The 17,000-nt window shown below is 36.0% G+C and overlaps 1 protein-coding gene across 1 annotated transcript; it reads left to right on the forward strand.

The window, feature by feature from the left end:
* The first annotated feature begins 239 nt into the window (after nt 1-239).
* LOC149777907 (uncharacterized) lies at nt 240-16,794 on the forward strand. Its single transcript, XM_089940530.1, has 6 exons — nt 240-780; nt 2,700-2,756; nt 4,595-4,650; nt 13,032-13,098; nt 13,921-13,980; nt 16,703-16,794. The coding sequence occupies exons 1-6, from the start codon at nt 453-455 to the stop codon at nt 16,792-16,794; spliced, it is 660 nt and encodes a 219-aa protein (XP_089796656.1). The 5' UTR covers nt 240-452.
* The last annotated feature ends 206 nt before the right edge of the window (nt 16,795-17,000 follow it).

A 17,000-nucleotide genomic window follows, 5' to 3' on the forward strand; every position in this document is an offset into this window, starting at 1 on the left:
AATAATAATAATAATAATAATAATAACTTTTAAAGACTTTAATTATTCTTTATTGACTCTCCATGCTCTTCTCATACAGTGTCGAGACTGACATGAACAGTTCTTTATAAACAAAGAGCAACACAAAGGAGTGATTCGAGTTGAACTTCAACAGTAATCGTTCAATGGTGACGCGAACTTAACACTCGACCCGCAATGTCTGAGTCACCTACTATACATATATATTTTTGGCACCGAGGTCGCTACTTCAAAAGACAAGGATTGACAAGTTTTACTCATTTCGAACGTTGCATTGTTGGCTTGTTTGTATACACAATGAATTTATAGATTTCATCATTCAAAAATGAATTATTCATAATGTAAACAATACAGTACAAGTGGGTACAGGTTGTTGCATATAGCGTGCAAGGGACAGGAAGTAAAACGAGATATTGGCAACAGCTTTATACAGCATGGCGTCGGTACCGGATAGCATCGAACATAAACATAATAAACTGCTGGTAGATCTTTGTGATCTCATGGACATCGATGCTCCGAGTTACAAAAATTTTATTCGTATCTTGCACGGTAAACTACCCGTGGGAAGACTGCAAGTCATTAAGAAGGAACCATTGGAGGTGTTCCGTTTGATGGAAGAAAGAGGAATATTGAAGGTGGGTGACTACAGAGCACTAGAGGAAGCACTCGATGCAAGCGGCAATAAGCAGGCTTTAGACCTAGTCAAGAATCGCGGGTCAGATATAAATATACCTATCAAAGAACTTGGTTCCATTAAAATCGGTAGGTGTCTTTAATATCAAGGTCCATCTCTCTCTCTCTCTCTCTCTCTCTCTCTCTGGATTGATCATTTTGGTTATAGTGTTATAGCTACAGCGTATGACCAGGCGTAAAGGTTTCATATACCAGTCCTATGCACGTTGCAGCGCATATATTTAAAACAAAGCAACACACTTTCATGCAGTCAATTAGGCAGACAAAACGGTACATGCATGCATATACGTTAACATACGTGCATTCACAAAGATTAGAACATTGCTTTTCATGCATCTTCTCAGCGTATGATGGGAAAGTAATTCACGGTTAGCATTTAAATGTTTCAAAACTCGCTTTAATCTTAAAAATGGTCTTGTCACACAGGTTTTCAGCATGTGATGACATCTTCATGAAAATTGAAGTAAACAGTAATAAGATTCTTAACAGCTGGCAACTGTGTATGTTATATGGCGAAACTGTCGATTGAGATTTCCTGGGTGACTGACAAACCGCTTCACCAACTCATATACCATTAAGTTCATAAGTCTTGCATAAATGAAATCTGCTTTGATGCACCCGATGGAGTTCAGATTTCGCGACTTCAAATGTACATTTCCATTATGCAAAGAAATTGAACGTTGGCAGTTTCTCAACGTCTTGACTAAATATAAAATCACATTAAAACATTCTAAATACACGAAGGTACATGTTCTTGTATCTAAGCACGAATGAAGAAGTAGAAGTAAAATATTAGCACAGATTAATTACGATAACGCATAAAGTTCAGTTAGAACTCTGTGATATGGTTAACCTCTTAACCTATCCTATCAGGTGGATACCAATTAAATACTGAACTATTTACGGATCGACTGTACTGCCCTGAACACGACCGAATATAATTGTTTGCAGTGATGGAACCTTGCATGAAAATAACCTCATAGGAGAGGACTAAACGCCGTCTAGCGATTGCTGTTCATGCATGATGTAGCCAAGGTTCTGAACATCTCTCTTTATATATCGCTCTCCCAATGTGTGGGTGGCTTAGAACTTTGTATGCCAGCTACATTTAAAAAGATGTAGTAGAATTAGTCAGTTTAAAACAATATCAGTTAATTCTGACGTTAAAATGTATTTCAAATATATATGTAAAATTTTAAAACAACATAATAACAAAACAAAAGATAGACGTAAACTTTGAAACTAACAGGGCGGAAGTAACTGTGAATTTAACTGGCCGATAAAACAATTCAGACAATAAAAAAACTACACTGAGTCAAACGTTATTGAAAGGTTCAAATTTGTGAGAGGCTGGAAACAACTTTTCGTTACAATGGCCACGGTTTTTGCACTTATTCATGTGAAAGAAGTGGCCCTTGGTCTAACTATAATGCCGGGATACACTGATTGTGAAATAAGACGTTTATTTCGGGGCTTCTATTTTTCATTTTTAATTAGCTGAAATATATTTAATTACTATATGTTAGTGCCATCTAATTCTTGCAATAATTAGCTTGAACAACATAACACAACATAAATATAGATAGTAGAAAATGGAAAGCATTTGATACGCCTTGTAAGCGAAAATATAATCGTGATCCTTTCATGCACATTTCATTTTTGTTTGTACTATAATAGTCCACCTTGCATTTATTTTACTGATCATACATTTTTTGTACCACCCTAAAAACAGTCAAACATATTCTAAAGGTCAGCTGTATTAAGCAATCACGTGCCTTAAACAGTACCTTTTTCATGGAACCTTAAGCCACTTGACTATGGAAATGCTCCTAAATTAAACAGCAACCTTTCTTTACAGGCTTTCTTTTGTTGCTTCTATGATGTGGCTGGGCAAGACAGATTAGATTGCAATTTCTAAACTGAAAAATTTCCCAGACCAGACATACGAAACTGGAATGTTGCATATATTATTATTATTATTATTGCAGCGACCAAAAGAACTAGAGCTGCGAGCCATCGCTCTTCTAAACAGAAGGTTGAAATTGGTAAGTACTAAATGTCTATTAGAAGTGTTTAAAATAAATATGAGTGTTTGCGTACACATAGGCTTATCATCCAAGCACAGAGCTTCATCCAGTGCGCATGACACATCCTAAGAGAAAATATCGTGGATACATGTACCTGTAGAATTCATCTAACAACGTAATATTATTGGAACTTTAATGATGCCCGCCCTAAAAAAGCAGAGAGAGAGAGAGAGAGAGAGAGAGAGAGAGGGTGAGCGACTTTCATTTTAACTTATTAAAGAGAGTGCTTATGTAAATAGTAACGAACGTAGTTTGAATGTACCCTATCGCTGATTACACGAACAGAAATATGATTGTAATCAGAGAATCCGGATAGAAGACCCCAATATTATATTATCATGTTCATATTCATACTAATACTCAACCAAGCTCATGCCATCAGACGTGTGTGTGTGTGTGTGTGTGTGTGTGTGTGTCTTTGGGCTTTTAACGTAACTTTATCAATTTTAGTCATATCGATACGATGTCTGCAGTGTGGCAGTTTATAAATGTCTAGCACTTAAGGCATCATGCCGGAGACATGTAGCATCATGTCCTACCGGGTCACATTATCCGGAATCCAAGCCGATCAGTTCGAACATTAACCCCTTAATGCTGAGCGCCGCGCGAGGCAACTGCTGGTACCACTTTTTATACGTTTTTGGTTTGACTTGGCCGGGATTCGAACATGCGAACTCCTACATCAGAGGTGGAAGCTCTAACTACTTAAGTCACCGAGCGGTTGACCTCAGGCTGGCTAAAGTTAAGTCAATGCTCCCAGCATTCACACGTTCTAAAGTCAATTCAATTGACCAGCAAGATAGACCATTTTGAATTAAGCCTGGTTATGACCCTTGGAATCTGTGTATACTTACGGACCTGGCTTGAAGAAAAAAAGTAGGACAGCTTACGATACATTGATTTATATAGTATTATATCTTTTAGCTGAAACGTTTCCTTGGACATACGCCACATAACAATTCAATCTTCATGTTATTATTGTTATTGTTATTATTATTATTATTATTATTACAACGACCCAAGGAACTAGTGATACGGCTGATGTCTTTCCTTCTAACACCAAGAGAAAGATTGGTAAGTTTTAGAGTTTGAGAGTATATGTACATATAGTCTTTCCATTCACGTATGCAGTAGGTGTACGATGCGTGTCCCACTTGTACATTCAGAGGGTAAAATGTCATCATTATGGCACAAATGATGACACGTCGGTGATGTCCATTATATAAATACAAATTATGGAGAGAGGAAGATGAGGAAAGATGGGGGAGGGAGACAGGAAGATGAGTGATGATTTTGGTGACTTTCCCTTAAACTTCTTTAAGAAACAAAGTCCAGAAACAAACAACTTAAATAGTTACCAGAGTGGTCTCAATATATACTACCATTCACAATATATTGGTTGAGTGAGCAAAATTAGGTGATAGTAATCAGAGAATAGGAACAAATGTCCATACTATTATAAGATCACTTTCTTGCTCCGTTATTGAATCAAACGGGAAATCGTGGGGTTAGAATGGCTAAAGTCAAAGCAATGATAAAACATTCATGTTATTGAAAGTCAAATCGATTGACGAATCAGACGTGTCGGCTTTGAATTTTTCCTGTGAGTGAACGTTTAAATATTTTTATATTTTTGTATTTACAAGCCTGGTTTTGATAAAAGGAATAGGAAAGTATAGGACACATATATATATATATATGTGTGTGTGTGTGTGTGTGTGTGTGTGTGTTTTCCAACATACCGTGGCCAATACTATGACACTATGTACTACTATGTATTATTATTATTATTACAGCAACCCAAGGGACTAGTATCATGAGTGGTGGCTCTCCTTCTGGTAAAAGGAAACAGATCAGTTTTAAATGTAGAATATAACGGTTTAAATAAATGTTTGATGGCATGTGTACAACACACAGGCTTCCCATTTACGTAGACAGCGCGTACAACATAATCAAACTGGACTAGACAATCGATTTCGGGTAGTTATACGCTCAGAGTGTTACTAGCCCTCAATGCACACTTATTGCAACTTCAGTGATTATTCAATACGTAAATATAGAATGTAAAGAGAGAGAGAGAGAGAGAGAGAGAGAGAGAGATATGCATACAGACATAAACGGAAATTGTGACTTCAGTTTGGCTAAATGCAAATCAATGTTCTCATCATTTAGAATGTAATTTGCTTTATTTTACTAGAATTTAAGTTCCATTTTTTTGAAAATAAATACAGTAATAATCAACTTTGTGCATGACTGGTGTAGTCAATCTGTCTTAACCAACTTTACTTCCATGCTGTAGATAATAATTGCCAGGTCATGGGTCTAGTGAGGAGTTTCAGGTACTGTCTGTTTTAATCACCACTACAGAATAGTTTGCCCAGTGCAGTGTCAGGTAAAAACTTCCTTGTTTGTTACTGAAACTCGTACTGAATAAATGGGATAGAAGATAATTGGCGGAAATTTAGTAAGATGCAGTAACATGACTCCGTTCTGTTCTTTTTCGCCATTTGCTATATTAAAACTCAATTCAATGACAACAAAAGAAAAAGACGACTTAACATTCTGCTTCACACGCTTGACCTGATTTGAACATATTCGTATATATGTCTATACTTCCGGCCTTACGTCCATCCATAAGTGATTTCAAGTAAGACTACGCAATGGTGACTCAACTTATACAAAATGAAATTTTGTTTGCATATGTAAAGGTGACATGTTAACACGTTCTAACTTTATACCCAAGTCATGCGACGGAGCTCATTATATTATGATGTACGTCCGTCTGTCTGTTGCTAATTTCATTTACGCACAAAAACATATATATATGTGTGCGTGTGTGTGTGTGTGTGTGTGTTTTCCAACATTCCGTGGCCAATAATATGAAACTATAGACTACTATGTATTATTATTATTATTATTATTATAGCAACACAAGGGACTAGTATCATGAGTGGTGGCTCTTATCTGGTAAAAGGAAACGTATTGGTGAGTTTTAAATGTAGAATATAACGGTTTAAATAAATGTTTGATGGCATGTGCACAACACACATGCTTCCAATTTATGTAGACAGCGCTTACAACATACTTAAACTGGACTAGAAAATCGATTTCGGGTAGTTGTACACATAGAGTGTTACTAGCCCTCAATGCACAAATGCACACTTATTGCAACTTCAGTGATTATTCAATACGTAAATATAGAAAGTAAAGAGAGAGAGAGAGATGCATACAGACATAAACGGAAATAGTGACTTCAGATTGTCTAAATGCAATTCAATGTTCTCATTTAGAATGTAATTTGCTTTATGTTTACTAGAATCCAAGTTCCATCTTTTTGAAAATAAATTTAAAATACAGTAATAATCAACTTTGTGCATGACTGGTGTAGTCAATCTGTCTTAAGCAACTTTACTTCCATGCTGTAGACAATAATTGCCAGGTCATGGGTCTAGTGAGGAGTTTCAGGTACTGTCTGTTTTAATCACCACTACAGAATAGTTTGCCCAGTGCAGTGTCAGGTACAAACTTCCCTGTTTGTTATTGAAACTCGTACTGAATAACTGGGATAGAAGATAAATGACAGAAATTTCCTAAGATGCAGTAATATGACTCCGTTCTGTTCTTTTTCGCTATTTGCTATATTAGAATTCAATTCAATGACAACGAAAAAACACACGGCTTAACATTCTGCTTCACACACATTACTTGATTTAGACTATATTCGTATATATGTCTATACTTCCGTCCTTACATCCATCCATAAGAGATTTAAAGTAAAACTGCGCAATAATAACTCAAAGGTGACATGTTAACACGTTCTAACTTTATACCCACGTCATGCGGCAGAGCTCATTATATTATGATGTATATCCGTCCGTCTGTTGCTAATTTCATTTACGCACAAAAACACTCGAGTTCACCATCATTGACAGTTACCAGACAATTTAAATACCAGTTCCTCATGGTAGGAAAGACGCGTGCCTATAGTGTGGTCAAAGCTTCAAAGGTCAAGGTCTGTAACGAAAAAGATACATTGCGTACAAAAATGTTAGGTATCGACCAGGTACCTTAAAACTATTTTAGGATGACTCACAGGTAAAAGCTTATTGATATTAAGCATCAGTGGTCAAACATCAATGGTCAAGGTCACTGACTAAGAAAACAAACATATTTTTGCCTAATAATGCAAAGTCTAGTCCATATACCTATATCACAACTGTTAGGCTTGTACTTAATTGCAAGGAAGAGGCTTATGTTGACTGTCAGGCTACAATTTCAATGGTATTTGTCAGTGTCAATATAATTCCTTGTTTCCAGAATAACCTTGTTTGATTTCCTGTCATAAAACGCAATTTTGCTTTCTTCTCTGCATTAACTTTACACTTTTTATCTTTATGGTTTGCAATGGATACATACATGTCTTACAAATATAAATTTAGTTCACACATATCGTATCTACATCTAGTCAAAATGTGGAATTTCTCATAATATAATCCATTTTGTTGCTCAAGTTCCACAGTTATACAAATACCATAGTTTATTTACTAAAGATTATACCACTACAGTGACGTAGAGAATTTTGGACATATGACACTGATGCTCCTGACAGACCTGGATACAGTTTACGTTTGCTGTCTGCTAAAAGTTTCTACACGTGATTTAGCAAAATTCACTTTTACAATTTTTTTAAACTTAATTATATATAGTTTTGTTTCATTATGAACCCATCCATATCTCTTTTACAAATTTATCAAGCTGCCTAACGCATTTTTCACAGTTCTTCATAAAGTTGGCTTGATTCGGTTTTCTACAGCATGGTCACCGCCAAGCGATAGCGGACCCTTTCTCCATTAGTCGTTTCTTATGACATACTTAAGGAGCATCGGGCCTATTTAATTTACTCAAACTAGCGGGGAGAGGATAAGGTATGGATATCTATGTGGGGGAGGGGCTTATTATGAAAGAACACAAAAAGTCACGTATCTCAAATAGCTCCAGTTTAAAAAGATCAGATCACATTATACATGCAATCATAACACTAAGTCCCGATATACGTAGGAGTATCTGGGAATATGTTTTCTGGTCATGACCCATTGGGCATGGTCGGAAAGGTGGCATAGGGAATGGGTGTATCTGTCTGAAAATCTAAAGTGCCACTGTTTAAAATAAAACACATCATTTTATATGTAAAGCATGAGCATTTTAATGGAAAGGCATAACAATTGTTCTGTTAGTAATAGGAGAAGCTGTTAATGGTACTGGCTGTGGTGTGTCGGGTTGTTATGAAGCCACTGTGGTAGGTGTGTTATTATGGTTAGGGTTGGGTGGGGTAGGGTGCTACTAATATTTTATTTAAATTATTATAGAAATCCCACCTAGGATCGAGTTTGGTTGAAAGTTAAATAAGTGAAAGAGAGATATAAAGCTCCGAGCCCCCAGTCAGCAATGCGGACGGTTAAATGATTGAATATACAAAAAAGTGAAATTCAACGAATAACAATTTAATAACGATTCAATAGTCAAGTGCTTCCTTTCGTTCGACCGTGAGATATCCTATTGCATCATTTGATTAGTAGTGTGGGATAGCTTTCCACCTATCCTTGTATTCTACTCATTTGTGTATTCTTTTCTCCTTTTTCCAAATTCTGTCTCCTCCTATACTCCTCTATAATCCTCCTCCTCCACTTTCTCAGCCTCGACTCCTTTCTCGCCTCCTCTTCAACACTCTCCACCGACTAGACGTGTCGATTCCGACTGATCTGCTAGTCTCACTTCCGTTTCCCCTCTTAGAGACTCGGGACTTAACTGAACCGGAAGCTCTGTCCGGACAAAAGCTTCCCCTGAAAACACAAGGACGGTACAATAGTTTCCTTAGTCCTCTCATCTCGCACTACATGCAGCCTATCATCAGATAACAATTTCTTCAGTCACGCATTCATTCACATCGAAATGCCCATACGTTCTTGAGTGGTAAAACAAAGTTGTTATAAAAGCACGGTATCAATTGTTTATCATACATATATCAATAAATTGCCCCAAATCAGTACATATTCTTAATCTCATTATACTAGACAATATCACAACAATCAGATGCATTTCTTTACATTAGATCTCATGCAAAGTACACAAATATTCAAATATTCATGCTCTGATATATTCGTACATCCGTGTTAACTAAATTTACACACTTAAACCATTTTCCAAATTCACAGTTCATGCATATGCACAATTTAACATATCACATGAATAAATGCAGTCGTTTATTACAACGTAACCTAATAGCGAATTATAAAATAATTTCTTACCATAAGCTAACAATCAACATATTCTCTACAAAATACTCAAGCTCGTTTCTCAAATACGCATGTAAATTAAAAACTGCAAGTGTAATTCTATGTACTAAACGATCGAATTAATTAAGTATACATACTACATACATTTACAATTACAACGCCGTAAATTTTTGCAAACATCGAGCAAATAACTTACTGACCTTTACGAAGCTTTGTCTTTCCTTAAAGTCTCTTCTACAAGTGGCTTCCTTGGGGTAACCCTACATTGCTCAGCAATCTTCCTAGGCGAGACTAGATTTTCGTTTGCTAGTTAGAAGTTATAATTCGGATCTAAATTATTATCTCAGTTCCGATTTGGTGTCTCTTTGACCCGATCCAACCAAACTTAGCGGGAATTGTCCTTCTCGCTGTCTGTCCACGTGGAGATGGATTTAGAACACGACCCGATCCTCGCGGGTTCCTCTGATCTTAGGACTTAGCTGTAACACATAGGTGAGAAGTCGCGTGACCCAACGTTTGTGCCGATTCCAGATGTCGGGTCTTCTATCTAGTCACAGTAACCTTGCGTAAGAGATTAACTTGAGCCTGCGTAAATGTTTAGACATCAAACCATGGCTTGAAATGATACCATAGTTTATACACGACGTACGAACTGGGTCTGAGCAAACGTGACACTGGCGTTTATTCCATCAGGTTTTAAAAACACGTAGTTCAATATTTTATACACTTTTCTAAAAGCTCCAGATTAATTTTGACCAAATTCATCAGATACCAAGGCGCAGACGGATTTTACACTCGTATAAATGATGTCGATTCATTATAATAATATGGTTCTGTTGCGACAAAGTGAAGAAATTAAACACAAGAGACCTATTTCTCAAAAGAGCTGAACAAAGTTTGATCAAAATATGGAAGAAAATAGCCCAATAGAATGGTTAATATGCCATCAGATTTAAAAAATAGAAAACAAAACTTTTGATTATTTCCATCATATTTGCCTAAAAACTCCGTGGTATAAAAACCTGATTCTTTTTACAAATGATGCATCTGATGCACTAATCTATCTATGCATCATATATCTATCAATCGATCTCTCTATCTCTCTCTCTCGCTCTCTCTCTCTCTCTTTCTCTGTATATATATATATATATATATATATATATATATATATATATATATATATATATATATATATATATATATTATTTAAGGGACTTCTGCAAAATTATTCAATAAAATTGTGTACAACGTGACAAAAAGCACACTGAAATAAATATCTTCAAATTTTGCATAAATGATGCCAATCTACCACGAAATAATGCTGCTGTGGCGAAATTGGCACAAATTTTAAAAAATTGCAGATGACCAATTTGATAGGAATGAGATCGAATTGTCAAAACAATTTGTTGTCAAGGCTTCTCGTCATTTTCTCTGTTCCGAGAAATCATCAAACTCTCACTGCAGGGTGGATAACTGGCAATACGACGCTATGGTTATAACGTGATGCCAGTCAATAGATCTTATCCAGTGCGAGTAAGTGTATCTGGTACTTCGGGGATTAGACATGTTATATCTCAAAGTCTTTCTATATGTTCAAAGTGGTGTTTGTATTTGGTAAGAATCGCTTTCCAAATAAACGTAGGTAGGTCGTTTGCGATTTTCAGTTGAATGGGGTGGGGTGCAGAAAGAACAAAGGGAACATCTCTTGAAACTACGACAAAATTGATTAGATATTCCTAATGTGATACTTGATATGTCTACATTTATCGATGCCAGGTAGCTACCTGACTAATCTTTTTAGGATTATGAATCTTTCGTACGCAATAATGTATAAAATGTTCGTTCATTTAGTTCAATGTAAAAGTTATAATAGAATGTACAAGTTATCGTCTACAGAAAAACACTCTGTAATTTAGATTTATGTACAAATAAAAATGTGCATCTTTCATGTACAACATATGAACTGATCAAATATTCTTTCACGCATGTTTTGTACACAATGCACAGAATGTACATATTTCTGAGCTGCCACTTTTTGATTTCAAGTACGTCCCGATATTATCAGGTAACATAGGAAGCCAAATAATCCAACAGCATTAATCTTAATAATGTACTAATACGAGTAGCCCTGCTCCGTAGCAGAAATTTTAAAAAGATTTGTGATCAGAAAAATTTCGAAACGTCTTTCAAAAGAACAGCACTGATATAATAGGTGTCTAGCAAATGGAAGATTATTAAAATTGGTGAAAAGTCTGAGAATAAATATATACAATTCTGATTCAATGATCAGACATATTGAAATTCGTGATAGAACGGAATTATGTTTCTGTATATAAATAACCCTAACATTTGCACATGGAGAATAAATTTAGAACGAAAGAGGGATCAATCTCTGGTACAAGCTATTAACTTGCACTCTTAATTGTACTTCTGAACAAATGAGTTTGAAGGTATCTGAATTATACAGTTAAATGAGAAAGGCATCAGTCGACTAAATTCAAATCAACAGTACCTGATTAATCAAGCAATCAAAAAACATGATTGATGCTTTATTTTATAATTGACTAGCCAGTCTAAGTCATTGTGAGTGTTGTCCTCAAGACTTGACAGCCAATTTATTTCCATTTAAATAAATTCAATTCAAATAATTATTATGCTATAATTGAAGTGTAAATCAAGCTAATGGTCTTGTAGATTTTACATTTCACATATTACAAACAAGTCATATTATATCTGTTGTAGTAAATTTTATTGCAAGTGAATCCAAATATATTAAATCTTACATAAATTTCAGTCATCAGACGAGTTAATTATATAATGAATAAAAAGTATAGTGTTAATTTATACCCTGACCTTGTGTGAGGTTATCATGTACTAAACTGTTCCTCAAGACAATGATAATATTATGTCCATGTAAACAAACAACATGAGTGTCATGGTTATGAAATGTGACTTTATTCAATGTTGCTCAATACATGATTCGTCTTGTGTCATGGTTGGTACGAAATCAAGAGTTCTAGTTTAATTCATTATTCCCAGCTGAGTCAGCTGGTCAGAAGCATACTCATTCCTGGTGTCATACTCCAATGTAGTATTAGCTGGACCTATCTCGGCCATTACAATAATATTATTGGGACTGCAACGATGTCCTCCCCCAAAAAACAGAGAGAGAGAGAGAGAGAGAGAGAGAGAGAGAGTTTTTGTTAAGGATGATGTTCAAAGTGTTGAATAAGTAGTCACTATCACTTTCACAGATTAAAAGAGATTGCTCAGAAACCAAACAAGTAAATTGTAGCTAACATAACATGAAAGTACCCTATCTTTGCACGATGCATTCCCGTATTATACGAAAAGAAATATGCCTGTGATCAGAGACCTCGATTAGAATACCCCAATATTATAATAACATGATCATGCTCAGACCAACACTCAGTCAGACTTGCGACATCAGAATGGGGCGTGTGTGTATGTGTGTGGGTGGAGAGGGTTAATGTAGCTTTAACAATTTTAATTACATCGCGACAACGTCTTCTGTGTGGCACCTTTAGTGATATGTCATCATGTCGCACCCGGTCATATTTTTCAGTATCCATGTCGATCAGTTCGAAAACTAACCCGGTACTAAGTTCATAAGTCATTGATTTAACGTGACCTGGGTTCGAACCTGCGGCCTACATCCTAACCACTTAGATCGCCGGTTGACCTCGGATGGCTAACTTCAAATACATCGTCCAAGCATTCAGACTGTCTGAAGTAAATTTAATTTATCAACGAGATTGGCCATTTTGAATTAAACCTGGTTTTGAATGACCTTTGAAACCTTTTTATATTTACGGACGAAACACTGAGTTATAGTAATATGTCTCTTCACTGGAACATTTCCGTGACCAATGATACAAAACAGTTCAATGTTCACGTTATTGTTATTATTATTATTACTATTGCATTGACCCAAGGAACTAGTGCTGGGGGTGATGGTCCTCCTTCTAACAAGAAGAGAAAGATCGGTAAGTACTATATACAGAGTAGAGGCATTTAGATAGGTGTTTGTGAGAGTATGTGAACATAAAGACTTTCCATTCACGTGTGTGTAGTGTATGGATGATGCGTAACCCACTTTTACATTCAGAGTGGAAAGTGCCAACATTACAACACAGTTGATGGCACGTCGGTGATGCCCATTATATCAATACAGAATATGGAAAGTGGGAGATGGCGAAAGAGGGAGGGGAGAGAGATATGAAGAGAGAGGATTTGGGTGACTTTTACTTAAACCGCTGTAAAACGAATGCTCAGAAACAAAACACGTAATTAGTTACCAAATCGGTTTCAATCAACACTTGCAGTTACGATATATTGCTGTATTGAAGGAAATTAAAGGTGATAGTAATCAGCTAATAGGAACAATGGCCCTGCTACATTAAGAGCACTTTCTTGATCAGACTCGGAAGCAAATGGAAATCATGGCTTTAGAAGGACTAAAGTCAAAGCAATGGTTCAAGCATTCATACTATCGAAAGTTAAATACGTTGACGAATCAGACGTGACGACATTGAATTGAGCCGGAATGTAAGCGTTTAAATGATTTTATATTTTTATATTTACGGACTTGATATTAGATAAAAAGAATAGGACACTTTAGGATAAATGGAGCTTTAGTATATATATATATATATATATATATATATATATATATATATATATATATATATATATATATATATATATGCATTGCAACATTCCGTCTCCAATTATACTTTACTATCGACTAATATATATTACTATTATTATTATTATTATTATTATTATTGTTATTATTATTATTACAGCAACCCAAGGGACTAGTACCTCGAGTGGTGGCTCACCTTCTGCTAAAAATAAAGACATTGGTCAGTACTAAATATAGAATTAAAGGTTTACATAATTGTTTGATGTCATGTATAAAACATATAGTCTTCCAATTCAAGTAGACAGCACTTTTACGGTAGTGAGACTTGTTTAGAAAACCGATTCCGGGTAGTTGTACCTAGCCTTCAATGCACACTTACAATAACTTCAGTGTTATTCAACACACACACACACATAGATAGATAGATAGATAGATAGATAGATATATAGATAGATAGATAGATAGATAGATAGATAGATAGATAGACAGATAGATGGATAGATAGATAGAGAGATAGAGAGATGGGGATATATACATTCAAACGGAAATCGGGGCTTCAAATTGGCTAAAGGCAAATCAAATGTTTCTAAGCATTTAGGATAAAATTTACTTTATGCTGCCTATAATTCAAGTTCCAACGTTTTGAAAAAGAATATAGAATCCAGAAATAATGAATTTTGTGCACAGCTGGTGTAGTCAATCTGCCTTAGCCAACTTTACATCCGTATTGTTGATAATAGTTGCTGGTTCATGGGTCTAGTGAGGATTTTCAGGTACTGTCTAATTTAATCACCACTAGTGTTCAAAAGTGAAGAATAGTTTGCCCAGTGCAGCGTCAGGTAAAAACTTCCGTGTTGGTTATTGAAACCCGTACTGAATGACTGGCCGGAAATAAAATTAGACTATTAACAATTAAGATATTTGGCCGAATATATGATTACATTACTAATAATGATGGCTGGTATTTGCTAAGATGCAGTAATATGAATCCATTCTGTTCATTTTTGACACTTGCTATACTAAGACTGAACACTGTCACAACAAACAAAAGCAAAGCACGACTTAACATTTAGTTTCACACACTTGATTTGAACATATTCGTATATACGTATATACATCCGTCCCTCCGTCCTTCCATAAGAACTTTAAAGTAAGACTACGCAATAGCGACTCAACATACACAATTGAAAATTTGATTGCATATGAAATGGTGACCTGTTAACATGTTCTAACTTTATACTCGTACCATGCGACAGAGCTAATCATATTTGGATGCCGGTCCATCTGTCTGTTGCTAATTTCGTGTATGCACAAAAACTCGAGTTCTCCGCCATTGAATGTTGCCAATCATTTTAGATAGCTTGTCCTCGTGGTAGGAAAGATGCCAGCCTATAGTATAGTCAAATATACAAATACCAAGACCTGGACCGACAAAAAGATCATTTGTGCAGAAACAGTTGAGGCATCGACCAAGTACATTTCAAAATATTTGTGGATGACTCACAGGGAAAAACGTATTGATTTTAAGGTCAAACATTAATAATCAAGGTCACTGAATAATATACCAAACTTACATGATGATGCAAGACCTAATGCATGTACCTATATCACAATTGTTCAGCTTGAACTTAATTGCAAGGAAGATGTGTATTTTGACTTTCAGGCCAAAATTTCAAAGATCTTGGACCATGTGACTTAGAATATAATTCTTTGTTTTCAGAATAATATCGTTTTGGTTTCTTCGAATAAGTACCTTGACGAAACTTTGATTTGAACATTGCGTAATAAGGAAACTGTCGTCTAAAGGGCAGTGATCATAGTCATGACACGTCTTCAAAGAAAAAAATGATTTCAGGTCGAGACGGCACATCTTGATCACAAACGATCAAGGTCATTGAAGCCCGCTGATTATTAATCTACAGAGTCAACGTTACTTTACTAGTGCCTACCTGGAAGACTGTTAAACACAGACATGCCTGTCATATGATGTCAGTGGTAGTGTTTGAAGGTTGTTATTGTTGTTGTAGTTTTTAACGCCATTTTTCAACACAAGATAGGCTATACATGGCGGGCAGTTTTAATGGTGGAGAAAGAACCCGAGAAAACCCCGGAATGAAACACCGACTCACGAGAAGCTTCTGGCAAGCTTTCTCACATACCCACATTGGCCGAATCCGAGACTCGAACCCGCGCAGACAGAGGTGAGGTGGCAATGATCCGTAACGGAGAGCGCTTTTGACTACTAGGCCACTCGGGGCCCCGTGTTTGAAGGTTTAACAAAAAAGGCCAACGAGAAATAGATCAGTGGACCTTCGTTCCATATTCCCGTTCTTATAAGTTATGTACGAGTTGAATAACCTGACCGAGGAGCCTATGGTGCAAAATGACAATTGTCTCTCTGTTTGCTAGCTTTCATGATTGATCCTGAAGAAAGTCTGGGGTAATATGCAGGGCCTGTGTTGGCTGTATAAGCTTATTTATTATTTTCGTTTAAAAATTTAAAACATGAATAGAGCTATGAGAAAATGAAAGCAGTTCCTAAGTATTGTCGGTGAAAACACAGCTCGCGCAACATTGTCTTACTGGACTTTTCTACCTGTCTATGAATCACGGACTTGTACATTCTTCACACCACCATGTGTACATTCAAACGTGCCTTAAAGGACACGGGTTTTAAGCCCTCAAAATCCATACAAAGGCGAAAACAGTCGTTTTTTCAAGCCCCCTTAAGTTACTTTACTGTAGACATAATTCTCTATTAAGCAGCCACCTTTCTTTAGAAGCAACGGTTCTTGCTTCCACGATATGAAGGCGTACGACAGATTTGACAGTAATATGAAATATACATGAAGTCCGTGTTTCTCTGTACTGAAATAATTCAGCGGCGATTCATAGAGAATTATCGAATTATCTTATTATTGTTGTTGTCATTAATATTCCAGCGATCCAGGGCTCTAGCACTGTGGGTGGTGGCTCTCAGTCTAAGAAGAAGAGAAAAACCGGTATGTACTATGAATATTATTTAAGGGTGTAAATATGTTTGATGGCATGCATATATATATATATATATATATATATATATATATATATATATATATATATATATATATATATGCTCCTCATTCACGTACGCAACGCCTACACGGAGGTTTAACAGGTTTCGAAATTTGATTATGTGTGCTTGGTGTTTCACCAATGAAATCTATATGTACCGAATACGACAAGGAACGAGTTTCTAAT

The sequence above is a fragment of the Sinohyriopsis cumingii genome, chromosome 17 (assembly GCF_028554795.1).
Source record: "Sinohyriopsis cumingii isolate HCF-2022 chromosome 17, ASM2855479v2, whole genome shotgun sequence".
Taxonomy (NCBI): Eukaryota; Metazoa; Mollusca; class Bivalvia; order Unionida; family Unionidae; genus Sinohyriopsis; species Sinohyriopsis cumingii.